The sequence below is a fragment of the Carcharodon carcharias genome, chromosome 13, assembly GCF_017639515.1.
Source record: "Carcharodon carcharias isolate sCarCar2 chromosome 13, sCarCar2.pri, whole genome shotgun sequence".
Lineage (NCBI taxonomy): Eukaryota > Metazoa > Chordata > Chondrichthyes > Lamniformes > Lamnidae > Carcharodon > Carcharodon carcharias.
The window spans coordinates 102870289-102893722 of NC_054479.1; the positions used below are offsets into that span (position 1 = coordinate 102870289).

General features: G+C 45.9%; 1 protein-coding gene across 6 annotated transcripts in view; it reads left to right on the plus strand.

The window, feature by feature from the left end:
• Positions 1–23434, plus strand: part of lamb4 (laminin, beta 4) — a 155859-nt gene that overhangs the window by 52167 nt on the left and 80258 nt on the right. For all 6 annotated transcript variants that reach the window (XR_005944939.1, XM_041203600.1, XM_041203599.1 and 3 more), the window contains 5 exons: positions 1345–1559; positions 3047–3167; positions 7883–8071; positions 9406–9585; positions 22071–22183. Coding sequence is in view for 5 of the 6 variants with exons in the window: in XM_041203600.1 (XP_041059534.1) it covers positions 1345–1559; positions 3047–3167; positions 7883–8071; positions 9406–9585; positions 22071–22183 (818 nt within the window). In the remaining variant the exon portion in view is untranslated. The remainder of the gene's footprint in view (positions 1–1344; positions 1560–3046; positions 3168–7882; positions 8072–9405; positions 9586–22070; positions 22184–23434) is intronic.

Sequence of the window (23434 nt, forward strand, 5' to 3'; positions counted from 1 at the left end):
CCCCCCCACACTGGACCATCCGGGCATATCAGAGTCATTGCACACTGACCTGTTTCAAAACTGTACATAAGTGATGTGCAACTGGCAAGCTGCACCTCACTCAGGACTTTGATGTTTGTTTGCCTACCTTTCTTTGGGCAGCACTCACGATCATTAGCGCCAGGCTTCACTGGCAGCACCACATCACTTTTAGCGGGGCTCACGGGCAGGACTCTACCTACCCGACCGGCTGTAAGGCTAGGGTGGCTTTTCAACAGCTGCAGGGCTAGGACTTACTTAGGGAAGGGGGAGAAGTGGTCTCAGGCAAGGGAAGAGGCTGCAGGGTGAGGGCTGTACTGGGGAAGAGGGGTATCCCAGGGTTTGTGTGGTGATACAAGTTGAACTATGAAAGTTGCCTCAAGGGGGTGAGGGCTGAGGACGCAGTCCCCAGAGAAGATGAGGCCAGATGGAGATGTGAGGGTTTATGTGAGAGTGAGTGGTGTTGTCCCTTGAGTTGGCAGTGAGTGAGATGCCAGTGAATGTGCAATGGCTTTGTGAGTGTATGAGTTTAGAGTGATGAGATGGTTGCCTTAACCTGGTGGCATGGATGAGATTATTCATCCATTTTCTGCACTGGATGGCTGACCTCTTGTGTGCAGCATTGGCTCTGACCACCTCTGCCACTGCCTCACAAGCCGGCACGGTGAGGCTGATGGGCCTCCTGCGGCCAAAGCAGGGGTAGAGAACATCACAGTGTGACTGCAGAGTGCCCAGAAAGCATCCCAAGGATGCATCACTGAATCAGGGGGGGCTGCACTTTTCTTAGTTTTTGGGGCCATGTCTTCACTGGTGCCCTCCTGGGCTGTAAGCATTGAGAAGTGTGCGTGCGGCTGCAGTTTAAATATGGCCCCCAGCGTGAGAAAACGGTGAGGTAATGGCATGACAGGCAAATTGGAGGCCACCCTCCAGTGCGACAGCGTGTTTCCTGTGGCTGCATAATTAATGAGACGGGAATTGGACAATACATCATGAAAGGCCGCCATTGCAATCAGCAGGTAAGATGTCCTTTTTCCCGCCCGCTACCACACTTAGTGAAAATCTGGGATGATTCTGCCTATTGCTAAATGATTCACTTAGCGAGGACAAGCTACACAATGGGAGTGAAATTGGTCTGAGCACAAAATGGATGATAGCGAATTGGGCAGCCATTTTAACCAGCCCTTCTGATTTTCTTTTCCAATGCAGTTAATGGAAAAATACAATTGGATAATTTGTGTAACAAACTACCTCCAAGGCCAGTTTCACCCTAAATGCTTCATTCACAAATTTGATACATATCAAATTTTTGTTTTCTGTCTTCCACAGAGCTTACAACATTTACCAATCTACGGATAAATTTCACTCAACTTCACACACTTGGAGATACACGGTTGCGGAGAAGGCAGACCAGAGCTAATGAAAAGTATTATTACGCTCTGTATGAAATGGTTGTTCGAGGGAGCTGCTTTTGCTATGGGCATGCCAGCCAGTGTATACCTATTGATAATATTAGAGGTGATGTATTCAGCCAGCAAGGAATGGTAAGAACTTCACCAAAACTCATTTTTTCCTTTTCACCTTAAAAAGCGCACTCCTCAAATTATTTTCAGAAAATTAGAGTGAACATAAATACAAGAATGTGCCACCTGGCACCTCAACTGCTGACCTCAATGGATTTTTCAAGGTATGGAGAGAGTCCCTGTTTTCTACCTCACCACCAGGGGCACCTCTTTGCAGCTGCCTGCCCCGGAGGTAATAAAAAATGATGCATTGCACAGGGTCTGGGTAACAGAGCCCCTGCAGCCAAGTGCCCCATCAGCCCCCTTTGCAAGGGGTGGGGCAATTCAGATATAATCATAAAATGTCACAGCACAGAAAGGGGTCATTAGTACCATCATGCCATCACCAGCTCTTTCGATGAGCTATCTAATTCATCCCATTCCCCTGTCTCTTTCCACATGACCTTGTAAATCTTTCCTTTGTAAGTATATATCCACTCCCCTTTTGAAAGTTGTCATTAAATCTGCTTTCACCATGCTTTCAGGCATTGTATTCCAGGTCATAACAATTCACTGTGTAAAAAACATTCTCTTCATTTTCCTGCTATCTTAGTTCTGTAATCTTTGATTCCTGACCCTCATGCTAGTGAAAATAGTCCCTCACTATTTGCTCTATCAAAACTCCTCATAATTTTAAACTCCTGTATTAAATCTTCCCGTAACGTTCTTTGCTCTAAAGAAAACAATTTTAATTTATCTCTGTGTAACTAAATTTCATCATCCCTGATACCTTTTGAGTACTCTCTGTACCCTCTCCAAAGTCTTGACACCCTCTGTGGTAGTGCTCAGACTTAAACATGATACTCTACCTGAGGTCTAACCGGTGATTTACAAATTATAAAAACATGAGCATAATAGAACACAAAGTTGCAGGAAAACCTATTTAAAATCATGCATCTTGTAGATGTATTATTGTGTGCCATAATGCTAGAGTGTTCCATCAACCAATCATCAAAGTACAAAAACCCTACAATTAATCACATCGCAAAGCCAGAACTAGAGATTAACAAATCAAATATTCTAACCAATCAGATGGCCCAAACACTGCACTCTTAATGAGAGCTTGCAGTTGTGTAATGTTTTTACCATAGAAAATATGGCAAGGTGCATCACAGAGGAGAAAAGAAAGGCAGAGATGGGGAACATTCAGAAAAGTGACCAAATACAAGGAAGCTGAAGGCTCTGCTTCTCATAGCAGAAGTAGAAGGAGGAGCTGCACAGAAGTCAGACAATTAAAGGGCATTGGATGGGATGTAAAGTTGGAAGACTTTTGCAAATGCAGTTGGGTCAGAGTTACAGAAGATTTGTAAATGTGAATTCTGAATTTGATGTGTCCAGGGTGTGTTTCCTCTTGGAGACTGCGGTTTCAACTAAACTTTAATGTCACCAATAAGAGTTAAAGTTTATAGCAGTATTATATTATTGGTCACAATTCTTTAAATCAGTTTCTATTACAAATGTTTTCCTAGGTGCAAGGACAATGTGTCTGTCAGCACAATACAGAAGGTGTAAACTGTGAAAGGTGTAAGGACTTGTACAATGATTCACCGTGGCAACCAGCGATAGGAACAGAGAGAGACAAATGTAGAAGTAAGGACTATTCCGTCTGGTTTGATTCATTATCTGTTTAACTTGTCTCATAATTCCCAAAAACTCAGAACTGAAAACTGAGCTGGATTTTGAAAAATGAAGTAATTTACACAGCTATTGTTTTGATACATTTTGTTAGTTAAATATGCTGGCCAAGAAATTCCACTCTGAGTGCAATCAGTGACCAGGTGAAAATTGTAAAAGCTTTAAGGGGTGGGTTTGTTGTTTTTCGCTCAAACTGATTTTCATATCACTGAACATAGTGGCATAGTTTTCATGAGTCATGGAGGCTCTGCACCTTATCCAAAACAATGCTGGGACCCTGGATCCAGAAGTCTCACCCCCATTTCCGACAAATCTTATTTTTGCCAGGAGGGAAAAGGAGCATGATGTGACTTACACATGGGGAAACCCAATCCTAGCAGGGCCATTTGAACTCTCTTATGAACGCCCAACTTGCCTTCCCGTCAAAAGCAGAGGTCGGAAAGTCCGAGTCCTGACAGGGTCCAGAGTTTCCGCTAATGCGCGGACTGGGGGTGGGCTGCCCATGCACATGTCATCATTTAAAGTTTTTTGGGTGGAGGATGGGCCTAGTGCACCTGCACAGAAAGGGAAAATGGCACGAAACCTCATGTCATGTGACCCAGGAACAGAGCTCCATTGCAGACAAGTGTCTCAGGCAGGGGACAGGGAGAGGTCCCAAAAGAGGAGTCCCAGACATGGGACAAAGAGAGGGGACAGTGGTAGGTCCCAGTTAAGGGGAAAAAAAGAGAAGCAGAGAAAGAGGCTGCAATCAGAGAAAAGGCTGCAGTTGGCAGACTTTATGTGATGAGGGTTCAGGAGAAGCCCTGAAAATCTGAGAAGGCAGCAGAAGCTTGGTGACTCTGCTGGAGGCTGCTGGGGGAACGGTACCCCTTTGGAGCAGTAGTGTTCTGCTTGGTGCAGCTAAAGAGCTAAAGTTGTGCTTGTGAGTTGGTGCTTGAGTACAGACCTGGGAATCTAGGGGAATGGAGTCTCAGGTGACAAGATTGAAACCCTGTAAATTGGGCCGTCATTGATGCCTTCCGAGTTGGAGCAACATCTGGAAAGAATTCCAAGGTTAGATTTTTGAAGGCAAAGAATGGAATCCCCATTAGAGAGACAGAGTTTCAATGAAATTGGTTGACTCAGCAGTGTTTACTGATGTCTGGGTGGGTTGTTGAGGAGTCTGTGGACTCTGACTTGATCGCATCTGTCACTTATTGTGCAGTGTGGTGTGTTTGGCCACAGTTTGCCTGTTAATTCACATGTACCTCATATTTACTCTGAATGTTAGAGTATAATATAGACATTGTAAATTGATTTATCTTTCTGACCTTGTATAGTTACGTTTATTTTTGTTTATTCAAAACCCGTGGAATCCTGTGGCTTTGTTCTCATAGCAGGTATCTGGGATCTCAAACTTTGTCTACTTAAAATAAAACATTATTGATTCTTAACTGGATCTTACCAAAAACTTGGGGATCTGGTCCAGGATCGTAACAACTCATTGCTGAGTTCAAACAGACCCCATTTTCATAGGAGTGTGTGACTTACAATTATTAACAGGAGAGGTGAATACTCATAAAAGGTGTATAGGTTCTGTGGAACTGTCAAGCTGTCAAGTTGTTTAAATGCCCTGCCTTTGAAATTTTGAACCAAATCAGCCCACTGTGTCTCTGAGCTGAAAAAAGTCAGTGTTTGCAGCTTCAAAAGCTGTTTGTTGACATAATCCTAAGTGATATCATTATAGTGTTATTATTGCTTGACTGCTTCCACAACCTATTATTAATGCAGGGGTAGGGGGCTGTAAATTCACAGTTTGATCGACAATTCCAAGAGATTATTAAGGGATTAGCTATTTTTGATGTGGGGCTATGAATACAAATGTCTGGTTTATGAGGGATTAAGTACTTCTGGGAATTTAAGTATAATGAATATGGACTTCTATCAATGAGAGTGTTTTTTAACATAATTAAGTCTGTCATAGATATTATACTATACTGTATATCTAATAGTATACTATAGATCAGGGGTGAGGAACCTCCTGCCCGGGGGCTGGATCTGGCCTGTTTAACTTTTTCATCTAGCCCACGGGGAGATTTAAAAATCCAGTCCTGCCCCCCACATGCTGCACTCTGGGCCAGCCACCATCATGTTCTGATGCCTGAGCCTCAGCCGCACTCACCCAAGGCCTAAGCTGTGGGCAGAGAACAAGGCCCAAGATCTGGGAGCAGGAGCACAGGGCGGGGATGCAAAGCGGCTAGCTGCAGATCAGGTGGTAAATTGTGAGTAATCCACGGCAGGGGAGAAAAGGAGCAGGACACCTAAGCCAGAGTGGGAAAGGAGAGAGAGAGACAGAGCGAGAGAGAGACAGGGCAGAATTTTGCCCTTGGTGGGTGTGCAGGCCCCACCGGCTCAGCGGTGGGCAGACAGCCAACCCCCGCTGCCGAAACGGGGCCCACTGCCATTTTGAGTGGGTGAGCTAATTAAGGCCTGCTCAGTGGCCTTCCCAACAGGAAGCGCTATGCGCTTCCTGCGCGATGAGTGGGAGGGAAAAGGGAGGGAATCCCCAGCTGTCAAAGTGCGCTCTTTCGCGCATGCGCACTGCTCCCTAAGACTAAGTGCTGCCTCAGGGAGATTAGCGACAGTGCACAAAAGTTAAAAAATAGAAAAATAAAAATATTATTAACATGTCCCCCTCATGTGACAATGTCACACAAGATGGGACATGTTAATAAAAACAATATAAACTTTATTAAACTTTTTATAAAGGAACATGAAACCTCATCCCATCAGTGGATGAGGTTTCATGTATTACGGGCTCCTGGCCTTAATTGACCATTGACAGGTCGGCAGGTGAACAGCTGATTTCGCTGTCTACCCACCTTCCTAAAAACTTAAAGGGACCGGGATGACATCAGGGGTTCCGCCCGACATCATTCTACATCATTTTCCTGTCGGCGAGCAGGTCCCGGCTCCAAATCGCTGACAGGAAATTTCTGGCCACAGAGTGGAAAGGAGAGACAGACAGACAGTGGGAAAGGAGAGAGAGACAGACAGTCAGAGTGGGAAAGGAGAGAGAGACAGACAGTCAGAGTGGGAGAGCAGAGAGAGAGACACACACACACACACACACACACACACACACACACACACACACACACACACAGACAAAATGAGAAAGGAGAGACAGACAGACAGAGTGGGAAAGGAGCGAGAGAGACAGACAGAGACAAAATGGGAAAGGAGAAAGAAAGAGAGACAGAAAGAATGGGAAAGGAAAGCAAGCAAAAAGTTCAGCTGAATTTCAGGAGTGCTGTGATTGAGACACAGAAGCTTAAGGAAAAGCAAACTCAACCATTGCATCAAAGCAGTGGGTGAGTTGAATGTTTCTGTATTCTCTCTTAGGAATAAATAAATTAAGTTGTTTTTTGTGTGTGTGTGTCCCACGGTTGATTTTGTCTATGTATGAGTGGCCCTTGATAAGAAAATGATGCCCCACCCCTGCTATAGATACTAATGTTTGGTGAACTTTATTTTATTTCACCTCAGCAAGGCTCCTGACGTATGAGGGGACATTGGATCGATATGGAGGGTGTAAGGGAAAAGGGTTAGCATGTGTTAGCATGAGTTGGCACTAAGCTGGTATGGGGCTATAAGGGGCCATGGAGATGAATTGGGAGTCATGTGTTGTCATGGATTGGCACTAAGTTGACATAGGGGCTATAAGGGCCATGGGAGTTTGTGGGGGCATGGGTTGACATGAATTGAGCATGGGGAGTGGTTGAGGAGGTGTGAGGGTTGAGGGCTAGAGGGTCTACAACTGGGACGAAGTCCCAGAGCACCGGGACAGACCTGCCTCGGCACCCAACAGCCCCTAAGGCTGCCACCGAACTGTTTCCGGGGACAGACGGTGGGCCCAACTCCAGCATACTCATGCCCCTTACCCCACCCTGGAACAAACCTCCTGTTTTTCAGGGCAGTTTTTCCTGAGGCATGTGCAGAGAGCCAGGAAATTTTCCAACTCTGCATACCCAACTCAAGAGCAAAAATCTGGTCCAGTTTCTTCCATGGAACAGAGCAAAGTTCTAAAATAATTTTTTGCAAAAATTTGCAGTAAAAGTGTTGCTTGATGTATTGAAGAGATTTAGTTCCATTGATGCAGTTTTACTAAATATTTTACTGTTACAGTTGAAGATGGCTTTATCGCAAAATATAAGCATTTTTAATCAGAGTTTCTAGAGCACCATCTGTGAGTAACCCGATTTTAAATAACTGAAAAATACTTTAAATACAAAATGGAACAATTTATGACTGTCATTGTTATCGTCAGTTTTTTTAAAGCATATTTTAAGAAATATATTAACAAGTTTTTAAGATATCCCTTTCTTCATACCTAAAGGAAAAATTTAATTTTAAGAGAATTTTAAAAGTGTTTCACAGCTTATGAGAGTTTTTGGATGAGACGTTAAACTGAGAGCCTGTCTACTCTTGCAGGTACATGCATAAGATTCTAGGGCACTTTTCAAAGAAGTGCAGGGGGATCTCCCATTGCTACAAATTTAAACTGTTTTGTTTTTCTCTTAAAAGTTTTTAATGCAATAAATATGTTTTACTTGGCTACCAATGCAGAAGATCACTCAATCGTTTCCATGTCATTTTTAAAATGATGATTTGTGCTTCTTCCTTTTCAGGATGCAACTGCAATGGACACTCTGAAAAATGCCATTTTGACCTGGCAGTGTATTTGGCCAGCGGAGAGGTCAGTGGTGGGGTTTGTGAGGAATGTCAACACAATACAATGGGTCAAAACTGTGACCAGTGCAAGCCCTTCTTCTACCAGGATCCCAGGAGAATGATTTCTGACCCATTTGCATGTGTCCGTAGGTTTGCTTTTATCCTTTTGAATTTATGGATTAATTCTTACCATAGGTGACGCTTTGTAAAAACTTGCAAACAAAGCCAAAATGACCACATTTTCCTATATATACACGTGTGTAGAACTTTAAGGCAACCACAATAATTGAACAAACATATCTTCCATTCATTGTGTAGGGATTGAAGTTTTCACAATTAAGTTTGGTTTCAGCGTCGTATGGCTTATGCAATTATGGTGCAATCTTCTCTTCACACCTAGGTTATTAATTAAAAAAAATCCTTGAAAATTATTTTTAGAAGCCGAGCTTGACATGTTACATGGTACTGTATGAAGTTTATAAAGCCCAATCTCTCCAGACTGAGTGAAATCAAAAGACTTTCACTGCTGCATAAGACATTTTTGAAACAATTCTGTTACAAATATAACACAGCACCACCTTAAATAACATAACATCAGGTACTAAATGTGTGGTATTAAAAAACTTAATGTAATTAAAATGAATATTTAAAATAAGCTTATTAATAAAGGATAACACTGAGTACAGTGTTTTCTCAGAAGGCAAATGAAGTCCTATGCTTCTACCTCTTCCAATGAGGGGAAAACAGACTGTTGAAGGCAATCCTTGTATGTTTTCAGCTTTGCAACCAACACTAATTCCAATTGTTAGGATTTTGAAATTAAATCGATTTTCACAAAAAAATCCTTGATAATGTCATGAACCTAAAATTAAACTTCAGAAAATTAGAAACATAATCACAAAGGTTGAAAAGGATATGAATGAATTTATTAGGATAAACCTTAGTTCAATTATAATAAGAATACATTTAAAGATGCTTTCTAAAAGAATATAACTTGGAGTTTTTCTAAATGCCTCAATTGAGAAATTGCTTTCACCTCACCCAAATTCCTGAAGACTTAGTGCAGATCATACAACTTTCCTTTTCAGTAATAATACACTTGAACCCAGGAAGTCTGGTTACATCATACATCCAAATATGCATTTTTTGAATAAATAACCAAAGAAGAGTTCATCTTGATTTCTTAATTGTATAGTTTACATTTACAATTAAAAGATTGAAAAATACCAGGAAATGATTCAACATTGCATCATAGGCACAACTGTTTCATTACTACTGAAGACGAAAAATTCTAGATCACCCTAGTTTGTTTTCCAAAAACGTGTGATTATTATTAAAAAATTGATTAAGTCCTCATTTGCAACTTAAAGGAACTCAGGCTAGTCTTTGGAGTAATGTAAGAAGCAGGTCTAACTGATCTTGTTCAACTATCTAGAAATGCATCACTTGTAACCTATTGCTTTTGTTCTTCGGTTCATAGCCTGTAACTGTGATCTCAACGGCTCACTGAACAATGGAATGTGTGAAAGTCACTCAGACTCGAGCCTCCGTACAGTTGCTGGCCACTGCATTTGTAAGAGAAATGTTGAAGGGACAAGATGTGATCAGTGCAAGTCTGGCTACTTTGGACTAAGCGCTGTTAATACTGAAGGGTGTGAAGGTGTGTATGAACTAAGAAAGAAATTTATCTTTCTGTTGTTTACTGGAATATCTATATTTCACACTTACCCAATCTTAACATTTTTAATTCATTATAATATATAATCTACATGTAGTGCAGATATTTTTTAATATATTCTGTCAACTATGACTCAGGTAGCACTTTTCCCTTTCAATCAGAAAGTTGTGGGTTTAGATCACAGTCCAGGGTCTTGAGCACATAATCTAGGCTAGCAGACTAGTACAGTACTGAAGGAATCTGGAGTCCTGTCTTTCAGGTGGGATGTTACATCTGCCCTTTCAGGTAGATGTAAAGGATCACATGATGCTATTTTGAAGGAGAGTACAGGAGTTTCCAATCTCTCAACCAATGCCATTAAAAATAGATTATCTGGTCTTTATCACATTGCTGCTTGTGGGACAGTGCTATGCATAAATTGGCTGCCTTGTATCCTATATTACAACACTAAATGCATTTCAAAAGTAGTCAATTGACTGTAAACTGCTTTGGGGAGTCCTGAAGTTGTGAAAGGGAACATATAAATACAACTCCTTTAATTTTTTGTGCTTGCAGCTGCTTTGTTTCCACTGTCTAGTGGGCTATTCTACTTAGTGTCTTTGGTCCCTATCAAAACTGCATTCCCTAGCCACCAACTGCATCCCTCTTGCTAGCCACTGTCTGAGATGGAGCCAGACTATTTGGAAACTCCCTGTCCTAGCTAACCCTATGTGGAGCTTCAGAACCCAAATCCTCGCTAAGATTGGTGACTTCCATCTCTGTGACATCCCCCATCTCTGTCTCTGTCTCTATCTCTGCCTGAGCTCATTGGTTGTTGAAGCTCTCACCATGCATTTATTGCCTCTATATTCAACTCTTCCATTGCTAAAACTGGAAGAACCTGCCCAACAGTCCATTCTGCAGAACTAGAGCATTTCCAATACATCTGTATAATACTGTTAAATGTGACTAAAATTGCCCCCATGCAGATAGAAGGTATGATGAGATCATGAATACTACAATAGTATAACATGATAACAAGCTTAGGCAAAGGAAATAATCACATGTTCTGATAACAAGCCCAGTCAAAGCAAACTATGGTATTATGTGTCAACTAGAAATTCTAAAAAAGAATTACAGCCCAATAGCTATTGCCCAAAGGCATACAAGGTCATTGACAGCTGCAAGCTCCAAGATAGCTGTAATCTGTTCAAGCTTGCAACCAAGTTCATGATAAGATCTATTATTGAAATCACTCAACATCACTAGTGGGTGCAATGCAAACATCTTAGACCCTTTAGAGCTAGGCACCTAGAAATTCAATAACACGTAATTATGTTTTGGCTCTAAATGGGCCCCTGAACCTCCAATATGGCAGAGAGAAACCTCACGCTCATTATGAGTGTGATGTACACCACTTACCATATTGGTGTAGGTAGAAAATAGCCAACTATGGCCTTGACACAGGCATAGGCCCTTCGCATACGAATATAAGGGCTGAGCTCCTATATGACGTGCCTTCTCTAATATCAGGGAAGACAACAAACCATCAAAACACTTGTTAAAAATATTTACCTTAAAAATACTTACCAGGAGCAGGAGCGTGATTTCTCACCCTACATTAAAACTGTTGGCCAGTGCCGGTTACTGCTTGCTCTCTAATGATCACTGCCACCACCCTTTTGCTACCTTAGTCCCCACCACCTGATCACTGCTGCCCTCCATCCTGGCCACTATTACTCTCCCTCTCAGATCCTTCCAATCGTCCCCGCCTTCCAGTCACCCTGCTCTCCCAGTCTTTTCTTAGGGCTTAATTGAGGGCCTCTTCCAATGATGCAATAGTCTGATCTTCGCGGTCTTTGCTCTGGTGAACTGCCTGGAGACAGGCTATGTCTGCATTTTACCGATTCAGTGATAATAGGGCCTGGAGCCCAAAATTAGCTGAACCAATATGAACCTATCCAAACAGAGGCATGAATTTCTAGGCCACAATATCCCAGAAGTTAATTAAATATAACCTGATAAAATGGAACTCTGACAGTGTTTAAAGAAATATTGTGCTAGTTGACACTAGAGGTTTCACTATATGTAAATCCAATTATACAAGCTGACAATTTGAGCTGAATTTTCCCAGCCTGTGGTGGAGGGCTTGGAGGAATAGGGGCCAGGAAAATAGGGCAGCTGCATTGAGGCTCTTCCCGATGCATTCCTGCCACCAGGAAACCAGGTGCAACCTGGGAAATGGATCAGCTGCCCACTGAACAGTGGTGGGCAACCAATTTGCTTATTTAAGGCCCCAATTAGATTTTACCAGTTTAGTGGCATTTTGATCTTGATGAGCAGGGAATAATTTCAAAGTTTGCGGGTGATGCGAAGCTTGGGAGTGTTATGAACTGCGAAGAGGATGGTGTAGAACTTCAAGAGGACATAGACAATTTGGTGGAGTGGGCAGATAGGGAGCAGATGAAGTTCAATGTGGAGAAGTGTGAGGTGATGCATTTTGGTAGGAAGAACATGAATAGAAAATATAAAATAAGGGGTGAAATTTTGAAGGGGGTGCAGGAGCAGAAAGATTTGGCTGTATATGTGCATAGATCATTGAAGGTGGTAGAACAGTTGGAGAGCAGTTAATAAAGCATATAGTATCCTAGGTTTTATTAATAGAGGCATAGACTACAAGAGCAAGGAGATTATGCTGAATTTATATAAGACACTAATTACACCTCAGCTGAAGGATTGTGTACAGTCCTGGGCACCATATTATAGGAAGGATGTGAACACATTGGAGAGAGCGCAGAAGATGTTTACAAGAATAGTTCCAGGGATGAGAAACTTTAGCTATGAGGATAGATTGGAGAGGTTGGGACTGTTCTCCTTGGAGAGAAGAAGGCCAAGAGGAGATTTGATAGAGATGTTCAAAATTGTGAGCAGGCTGGACAGAGTAGATAGGGAGAAGCTGTTCCCACTCATAAAAGGATCAAGAATAAGAGGCCACAGATTTAAAGTGATTTGCAAAAGAAGCAAATGTGACATGAGAAAAAACTTTTTCATACAGTGAGTGATTCAGGTCTGGAATGCAATGCCTGGAAGTGTGGTCGAGGCAGGTTCAATCAAAGCATTCACGAGGGTATTCGATGATTATTTGAATAGAAACAATTTGCAAGGGTACGGGGAAAAGGCAGGGGAATGACACTAGGTCATAATGCTCATTTGGAGAGCCGTTGCAGACACGATGAGCTGAATGGCCTCCTTCTGTGTCATTAAGATTCTGTGATTCTGCGATTCTGTGATTTTTGCCGGTGGTGCAGCGACCCTACCATCCCCCATCATGTGCGGAGGCTGCCAGCTCCATGGAGGCGACCTCCATGTGCCAGGCTATGGGTCCATCTTCAAAGAGGGAGCCACTGTAGCAAAGGCTGCACCTGTAACCCAAACACTGTTACTGGAGGGGTTTCCTGTCCACACTGGACCTGCCTATTTGGCCCCTTTGAATTTTTACTTTAACTTTATGCCCCTAGGGGCACTTCTGTTTTGAGGTGCCTTCACGTTCTCAGAGCAGCTTCAAGCAGCACCCACCTCTCTCATGGGGCTGCTAAGTCTCTGGATCTGCTGGACGTCTGATTGGGTCGGCAATGTGGGCAACCCACCCACTATTCTTTAAAGGACACTGAGCGCGGTGTTGGGCTCCTGGAAAATAACTCCAGCGACCTGATTCCCGGCAAGTGTGGGCTCAAGAGCACTATTTGGTCCAGTGTCCACAGGAAAATCCTGTCCTTTACATATGCCATTTATACACATGCCATTTATCTGGCGTTTTTTTGAGCATTATATGGGCCTTGTGGAAAGCTATTAAATATTCATTTTAATAGGGTGCAAATAGCGGCACACTGAAGAATGAACGATTCCCGCGAAACATATTTGGTGCATTATACTGGAGGGTGGCTGAGGCAGGGTTGTTGCCAGCGGCAACTGCCAAGAACCAAGTGTGCTGTGGTGTCTTCCTACTCCTCTTGGCTCTACATCAGCTTAAAACTAAATCAAACACTCAATTAAATGGTGAATGCTGGCTATAGGCCACATCCACATCTAGAAAACTGCAGCAGAGCTGAGTGCATACTTGTTACATTCAGGGAAGCCCAATTTCCACGGAAGGTCTCTAAATCAGGTTGCTAACTGCGATTAAATGTATTCTTGGAGGTTTCATCATATGTCTTGCCTCCACGCTCTGGCCATTAGTTGACCAACACATTCATCCTTCTGTCGCACTGCCTTCCTATGCCAATTGGAAAGCATTGCTGAAAAATGAGAAACTTTTATTTTGTTAAAGCTTTTTGTCTTGAGCTCATCAGGACAATTTGCAAGAATATCAAATGTAAGGGGAACAACAATTTATACTGTATGAGAAGAGAATGCTGATTGGTTGCCAAGTGGGCTCTGATTGGTAGTGGCATTACAATGGAGAATGCACTGGCTGATGGTTACTGGCAGTAACTGCCAAGCATTGTTTGAAATTGGAAAGCAAAAAGAATCATTACCCAACTGGATGATGCTTGACTGTCAGCCAAAAAGATTTTATTTTCCCATTTTCAATATTTTTATGTTGAGAAATGTTCAAAGATAATGAAGAAAAAAACAATCTTTTTTAATGTCCTGATGATATTCCTCCAGGGTTGCACAGCAGTATCCTGGAGATTTACCTTCAATTCCTGGTGACTGCAGGGCAATCACGGAGAGTTGGCAACCTTATCCCTAAAAGAGGCTTTAAGCATTGTATTAGCACATGCAAGTGGCTTGGGGTGCCTGCCACGGTTTCAGGACATAATTTCTTGAAGCATCCTTGAGGTGCAGGAATTTGAGTCTCACTACCCCTATTTTAATGGATGTCAAGTTTCTACCAATTAGTACTCAGTGTCCCTAATTCTATGACCATTTTACGGGTCTGTTTCTTCCTCTCTTTATGGAGTATTTAGTGGATGATTGATACTTCATGGATCAGCTTGTTCTGAGCACCACCTTGTGGCTGCCTGAGGAAAATTCATTTTTTTTAAGCAATCATGTTGATTTCTGCTAAAATTTCTTTAAGTTCTTAATTGATGCCACCTCTGAGTGGATGATATCACTGACAGCAAGATGTCCTGTCATCGGTTCATTAGGGCACAGAAGGAGGTCACTCAGTCCACCGAGCCCATGCCAGCTCTCTGTAGAGCAATTCAGTTCGTCCCAGGTGCAGCGACACACCTCGGTGGGACCTCGCTTTAGAATAACCCTGGGATCACAATCTGGTGAGCAAATCGTACTGTCCGATCCACAGCAGGTGGCGGCAGGGACCTCTCTGGCATCTGGCACTCAGAGGACTGCACCGGCATGCCAATGCACCAAGGTAAACACTGTTAGGATGGCAGCTGCCATGGAGGCCTTGGTTCAGGACGTCGCTCCTGCACTGTTGCACGGGCTCAACTCCATCGCTGATGCCATAGTTGGCCTCCAACAGTGTGTATGCAAAAAGGGTGCCAGGCAGCTCAATCTCATTCCAGCTCCCCTTCTCCTTAAGGAATCAGCCTGGGGCACTCAGGCACCCATAGGTAGGAAGATCGGCAGCTGCACACTCCGGGCCTATCCATCCAAGAGTGTCCAGCCCATCCGACTCCCCTCTTCCTGTGATCACAGCAACTCCAGCTCCAGCTACACTGCCACACAGCAGGACCCTGAAAGCTGGCCTGGGCCTTCCAAGTCTCGACCCTCCACAGGACGCCCACCAAGGTCATCACAGACAAGGTGTCGCAATCAGCAGGCTGCCTCCACCTCCACTGTGGATGACCAGGAAGCACCAAGACGTAACAGCAGGGTTAGGATGGTTACGGAGAATTACCTCTTTCTGAGTCAAACAATTAAACTAAATCAACAAAATGAGGAATAAAATAAACACAGCCCCTAAGTCAGGTTAGCTGTAAAACCAAGGACAAAGTTGAAAGGAAACTTACAAACATCTAATCAAAATGTGATTAAGGGGGTCAAAAAAGCACCCCAGCCCCACTTCAGTCCCACGCTCCTGATCTACGGACACCCGGTACAGAGGGGGGCCAGGAGGGAGGCGTGCTCTCAACTGATATCCCAGTTGATCCTGGCAGAAGACGTGGCAGAGTGGACATCTTGGCACTCGCGCATCCTCCACAGGTCAGCGGGTCGCTAAACATAAGGAGCACGACATCAGCGTAAACTGAAAGGACCACCCCAATGTCCGGCCCGCGCAGAACAAATACCGTCAACCTCCTCCGCAAGACGTACAGGAAAGGCTCCACGCAAATAGAATACAATTGGCCAGACAGGGGGCAGCCCTGACGTACCCCTCTCCCAAAGCGAAGGGGCGCCGTCAGGGACCCGCTAACCTTCACTAGACACTCTGCGGCAGGGTGCAGAAGTTGGATCCGGGCGACAATATGCATCCCGAACCCGAACGCTCGCAGAGTTCCGAATAAATATTCATGATCCACCCTGCCGAACACCTTCTCTTGATCAAGGGACAGGAAAGCGCTCGACAGACCAGCCCTCTGGGAACGGAGAATTAAATCTTTCAGAGTCAAACAATTAAACTAAATTAACAAAATAAAGGATAAAATAAACACAGCCCCTAAGTCAGGTCAGCTGTAAAACCAAGGACAAAGTTTAAAGGAAACTTACAAACATTAAATCAAACTGTGATTAAAGGGGTCGATGAAGCACCCAGGTAAGACAGCACCTCCAGTGCCCACCGGGCACGGAAGGCCTTGACAGTGCCAGCAGACACTGTGTGCTCCCTCTCCAGGAACACCCAGCCGCGATCGTAGCCGCGGAAGAGGGCCAAACAGTTGGGCGGGACGACCACCTCGATCACCCGCTGCCTGGACCTGTTATTGGCCAATTTGGCCAGGCCCAAGAGCAGGTTCAGAAGGAGGTCCTCCTCCTTCCTGGCCCCCCCTCCGCACCAGGTGTCCTTAGATCAGGAGCGTGGGACTGAAGTGCAAACAAAACAGAAATAAAAGGTTTTTTAAATAATGAAAAGGGAGTGCAGCCTACAATACCCTATAAAAACATGGTCCACAGACTCCACAAGACCACAAAAAGGGCAGGTATCCTGGGAGTCCGTGAACCTACATATTCTACAATTATAGGGGACTGCTGCATGCGACACCCTCCACCCCAGGTCCCCAGTGGAAAGCGGGAGGACACCTCTGTAGAGGGCATCCCAACAGGGACCTCCACCACCAGACGGCAACAAGGCACACCAGGGCGTGTCCGGGCGGTGGGCAAGGGCAAGGAGGTGAAAGGTGTGCAGCAGCAGTTCATACAGGAAGCTCCTCCGTGCCATACTAAAGGACATGGAGGGCATTTCCCTGAGTTGGCTCATATTGTGAGGCACCAGCACCCAAGGGAGTGTTCGGGGCTTGGGACCAATGTGGAATTCCATCCGAACAGGGGAACGTTCAGGCAGAAGACCACTGCACACCTGGGCCACCTCAAGATCCAAAATAACTTGGGGGCCGAGCACGACCGTCCTGAGGTCTTGAATGGCATCGGCCACGAGCCGGACGCCCATGGACGTGTGACGCACCAACTCCTGAGGGAGCATCCAGCCCACTCCTCCGCCACCCAGCACATCCCCGATCCTGGTCACCCCGGCAGTCATAGGCCTCCTCTCCGCCAGCCACTGAAAAGGACAGAGGGGCGGATTCCTGAGCAGTGGCTCTGATGATAGCCGCTACTCCTGACAGGGGAGAGCTGCGTCGCAAGGCGACCATGTTCCAGACTTTGATCAGATCCTGGTAAAAGACGGGCAACGCCTGCAAGGAGCCACTAAGGTCCCTCTGCTCTATAAACAGGAGTTGCACGTCATAAGTCAGGCCATGCACCTGGCGAAAGAAATACGTCGCCAGGGCACACCATCTCGGAGGAGGCTCGACGTAAAGGTATCACTGCAGGGTCTGAAGGCGGAAAGTCGCCACCTGGGTACAAGGGCACACCAGTGCCTGACTGCCCTCCCTAAGTGGGAGACTCAGAACCTCAGTGGTGACCCAGTGCAGTCTTTTGTCCCTGAAGAAGTCGACGAGCGTTCTCTGGTTTTTCGTGGCAAAGTCCGGGGGAGGGGTCAAAGTGACCAGCTGATACCACAACATGGCGGCAATCAGCTGGTTTATGACCAGAGCTCAACCCCGGTAAGACAGCACTCGGAGCAGTCCTGTCCAGCGCCGCAGGCGAGCGGTGACCTTCGTCTCCGGTTCCTGTCAATTCGCCGGCCAGGATTCCTCAGCAGGGCAGAGATGGACCCCCAGGTAGAGGAGGCTGGTCCTGCTCCAGGTGAAAGTCCTGAGCTCCTCGGGTAGGGGATCCATCTGCTACGGGCCGACCAGGAGTCCAGAACATTTATCCCAGTTGATCCTGGCAAAAGACGCGGCAGAGTAGACATCTTGGCACTTGTGCATCCTCCACAGGTCAGCCGGGTCGCTAAACATAAAGAGCACGTCATCAGCTTAAGCCAAAAGGACCACCCCGATGCCCAGCCTGCCCAGAACCAATCCCAACAATCTCCTCCGCAAGAGGCGCAGGAAAGGCTCTACGCAAATAGAATACAACTGGCCAGACAGGGGGCAGCCCTGAAGTACCCCTCTCCCAAAGCGAAGGGGCGCCGTCAGGGACCCGTTAACCTTCACTAGACACTCCGCGGCGGTGTACAGAAGTTGGATCCGGGCGACAAAATGCATCCCGAACCCGAACGCTCGCAGAGTTCCGAGTAAATATTTGTGATCCACCCTGTCAAATGCCTTCTTTTGATCAAGGGACAGGAAGGCGCTCAACAGACCAGCCCTCTGGGAACAAAGAATTAGTTGCATTGCCTAGGTGTGGGTCTTAATCACTTGTACATACTGTTCACTATTGTCAATAAACTCCTAAGAATGTCTCCCTGCCTGTGGCTCCTTGTTCTGATAAGCAGTGTTCTTGTCACTCAGATGTGAAACCTTTCCGCACAATATAAAGGCAGGTGACTCAGTCCAGTTCCTCTTCCCTGTGCTCTGTGCGGCCTTCAGACCAAAGTGATGGTCCAGCCTCTCACTCCCTGGAAACATTACTGATGCCTGCACTTAGGCTAGGTGCTTGACATTTGCTGCCAGAATGTAGTGGGCAGGCGCTACAGGGCCCCACCTCTTCAGCATCTGTGGCCACTGATGCTGTGCACCAGCTCCTGAAGGGCTTAGGTGCTGAAGGCAGACAAAGGAGTAGATGCTTCTAAAGTTTCATGGCTGTCTCTCTATGATATGACCTGATCACGGAGCGCAAGCAAGCTGCCCTCGGCCAGACAAGAGTCAGACATTCTCAGGGGCTGTGTGAAGATCTATGGAGTGTCCTCACTGCATGTTGTCATCATCCTCCTGCAATCGAGCGACTATTACGGCCTCCACTGCATCTCCATGACAGGAGCATTCTCACAGAGGATATTCATGCTGCCATAAGCCAGACTGGTGTCAAACGTTCACAGATGCACTGTGAGGATCTATGGGGTCATCTCATTGTACGTCGTCATCATCCTCCACAAATCTAGCAGCTATGTGGGCCTCCCGAATGTGCCTGCCCTGTCTAGCCAGTGCGAGGGCCTCATCCCCATCATCATTGCCTCTGAGGACCTCCTCACCCTCATCCCTGTTGGTGTACTCCTCATTGAAGGAGACCTCCAGCTCTTCCATCTCCTCCTCAGCCAGCTCCTCTCCCCATTGCAGCACCAGGTTGCAAAGGACGCAGCGAGCAACAACGATGTGTGACACATTCTGTGGACTGTATTGCAGGGCTCCACCAGACCGGTCCAGGCACCGGAACCTCATCTTCAGCATGCCAATGGTCTGCTCCACCAAGTTGTGAGCTGCAGCATGAGCCTCTTTATTCCATTGCTACATTGCAGTCTGAGGCTGCCACATGGGTGTCATCAGCCACAGTCTCTTTGGGTAGCCCGAGGAGATATCCCTGCAGCTTCTGTGGACCGTGGAAGACTCCAGGGATCTGTGACTGACTGAGGATGTAGCCATCGTGGAAACTGTGTGCACACCTGCAGGGTGCGGTTCTAGTGGTTGCACACCAGCTGCACATTCAGCGAATGGATCCCCATGTGGTTGATGTAGTGTACCGTGAGTTGCAACGGAGATCTGAAAGCCACATGAGTGCAGTTGATCGCACCCTGAACCTGTGGAAAACCCGAGATCTGGACAAATCAAATTGCTCTTGCCTCCTGGCTGTCCTGGTCCTGGGCAAAATGCACAAAGTTGTGTGCCCTTGCAAAGATGGCACCCGTGACCTCATGGATGTATTTGTGTGTGGATGCTTGAGAGATCCCACAGAGATCACCCATGGAGCCCTGAAAGGAGCCACTGACAAAGAAATTGAGCACAGCAGTCATTTTCACAGCCACTTGCAGTGGATTCCCTCCATGTTCCCATGGCACCTAATCCTGCAGCAGCTGGCAGATGTGACTGACCAGTTCCCCAACTATGCACAGTCTCCAGTGACACTGGTTCTTGGTCATCTGCAGGAATGAAAGGCAGTGTCTACAGACCCTGGATAACGCTAGGCACCAGCCTGCGATGGCTCACTGTGATAGCCTGCGAAGCCGCCCCTTCTCCCTGAGGTTGCTGTTCCTGCCTCTGCACAGCCAGGATCCTCAGCCGCTCTCTCCTCTGTCATCTTCATGCTCTGTAGGCCATTAGGCATACAGCTGGTTCATCAAGCTCCATGATCCCGATGTACTCCTCCTGCAGGATGAAAGAGAGAGACACGTGGTTAGCATGGGTGTATTAAGAACCTGCCCTGGTTAAGTGTGACGGCCCCTTAACGGTTCCCGGAGAGTGCTGACCTCCACTTGGATGGCCAGAGATTGGTGCGCTGCATGGCTGCCCGAAACCCCACCCACCTCCGCCCCACTGCACCTGACCGATTGGCAGCAGCTTTGCCCATTGGACTGCATGCTGTGCTCTCAGCTCAGGCGCAGGCATTCTCCTAAACCACACTGCAAGGCTGCACTGTTAGCTTGTACTATGGGGGAGACTGGTCCAAAACAGGATGCTGACATTACAAGCGTCTGTGAGCGCCCCCAGCAGTGACTGCTCCATGGCCAGCTTTAGCAAGGAGATTGTACATGTGCAGTCACCCAGTTGTTCTGCCGTCCAATAAAATGCTCATGACTTTGCAGTCTGTGCCAGAGGGCAGAGAGGGGCGGGATGTAAAGATTTGGAACACTTGGTGACACTTTGATGCCTCTGTACTGCTCGAGCGGGAAGGTAAACTAGAAGCCCGACACCAATCATATTAATGTGTCTGCACATGAACTATCTGAGTAGCAGAGGAGTACTACTCGCTTTATGCAGGTTTCCCTAATGCGTGGTCACTTCCTTCACCCACCCTACCTTCGGGGTGAATGCTTCTGCGCTATATTTAATAGCAGGTCCTTGGCTGGCCTGCTGAAGATATGATGGTGTATTACAATGAGGTTCCCGATGTCTGATGGTGAGAAACATGGCCCGCTGTTGGCAGGCTGAGCGGACGACCGCGAACTGGTTTCACTCTGTTGTGAAACCGATTGCGCCATATTGTCCGCTCATGCTGCTGATCATGCCCCACACCAGCGGGCATGGAAAATTCTGCCCATAGATTGGGTTTTTTAAAGGGGTGAGTTGTCAGACCTGATCTTGACTTGCTCTGCCCGACAAGTGAAATGGCAAAAGCCCAAAATGGTGTTGGGTCACTTACCATCCATTTAAACTGGCACTTTGGCTCCCATCATCGTAGGCTGAGTTCTGAGAATGTTGTCTGGAGTGCCAGTCTGTTTCTGGTGAGAGGCCATCTGCATTATGCAAATAGAGATCCATGTTGTCCATAACATCCTAACTGCAATTTCAAGGTACAAAAAGGTGAAATGTATGTTGCACATGCTACACTGATTTGTACCGGGTGTTGAATGATCCTTAAAGGGACCACTAGAAGTTGCTCAACAAACAGAACAAGATATGTTCCCTTTTTTCTCATGGGAAGTGCTGTTGGCCTGTCCCAGCCCTCGCTCCCAGCATAGCCTCCCTCCCCCAAGGCTGCAATTGTTGGTTTGCTTGGCGCAAGAGCCAGATGAATTTCTATTCTCTTTTCCATAACCAGCAAGCTGCAGTGGGGAGCCTGTTTGGTGCCCACAGCTTGCTGGTATCATGGGAACAAAACCAAGGCCTCAACATGGCACTGGCCTCATGCTGACAACAATGGGTGGCCCTGTTATTAATACCAGACCCAATGAGAGGTGATTTAGCTGCCTGAAACCTTCTTAGCAATGGAGAGGATGGGAGGCGCTTGAGATTAGAGGTGGGACTGAAGCTGAGAACATCAATCAAATGAGAACTAATTGTAGACCTAATAGATGCTTTATGTTGTTTTACTAGGTTTTTGATGCAAACAGATTACTCAGAAGTAGATCTTGAATATTTTTTCAGGTTGCCGATGTGATTCACGTGGCAGTGTGTCAGCGCAACCTGCTTGTGACCCAGTCACTGGGGAGTGCCACTGTCACCGATATGTGACTGGGAAAAGCTGTGAGCAGTGTCTGGTATGTTATAATACAATCTTTCACCTTACCAATTACCTTCAATCATTCATCATGATACTATGCAAAAAAACTTTACAACAAGCCTAATGTCCAAGAGTCCAACTCTGTCAGCCCAAGTGGACCAGCATCCCAGCCACACCCATCGAGAAGGAAACCACCCCAATGAGCAAAATTGCAGGGACTGGTTCATTTACATGATCAGCCTGTGCCTGTAACAGCAAATCAGAGGTGCCCATCCTGACCTGGCAACAAATGCCCAAGTGACATATTAGAGGGTTCTTTCTTCTTTATTCTTTCATAGGATGTGAGTGTCATTGGCAAGGCCAGCATTTGTTGCCCATCCCTATCTGCCCTTGAGAAGGGTCAGGAAGGGGCAATGAGAAGCAGGGCAAAAGTATTGAAAATGCTCCAAAGAAAGTTTGCTGCCACTTTTAGGAAGGTAGTCATTCTGCTCTGGAACTGATTAACTTTGCCTGTGACATTTGGGGCTCTTCCAAGGACTACAATAGAACCCATGACAGTTCTCAGTCTTTGTCAGTCTCGGTTTTACAAAGGGGTCATTCCAAGAGTTGAGTTGACTAGGAACTCCCCAAGACAAAATCACTTGATATGGGGAGGGCAGAAAATGTATCTACTAGTCCCACATCCCTCACTGGTATTTAAAGCAGAAGGTAAACAGGGAAGAAACGTGTTCAGGACCAAGTTCTGCCTTCCCTGGCAGACAATCAGCCCACTCTTAGCTTTCTCTAACCCAAGGACTTTCAAGCTCTTTAACTTTAAGGTGAGACAGAGCTTGTTTGTCCCATAATGAGATCAGTTAAGTTGAGTAAGGCAGGCAGTTGCAGATCAACTTTGATGGATAATTGGTAGCAGTTCTGCTATCTAATCTCATAGTCAATGAACAAATCAAAAACCAGGGTTTAATCTCTGCCTTGGCTGGGTACACAGATTTAAACTAGGACAGCTATATGAAGGACTGAGCAGGTGGCTGGAATCTACAGTCGGTTTCAGTAGCCCTGGACTAGTGAAACAAAAGAAGGATCTGTGAAAGTTCCAGCTTCTGCTCAGATGTCAGATGAGTGCAGCATCAGGTTTGGCTATTTTCCTGTATTCTTTCATAGGATACAGGTGTCACTAGCAAGACCAGCGTTTGTTGCCCTCCTTAATTGCCCTTGAACTAAGCGGCCAATTTCAGAGGGCAGTTAGAAGTCAGCCACATTACGGTTGATCTGGAGTCATGTGTAGGCCAGA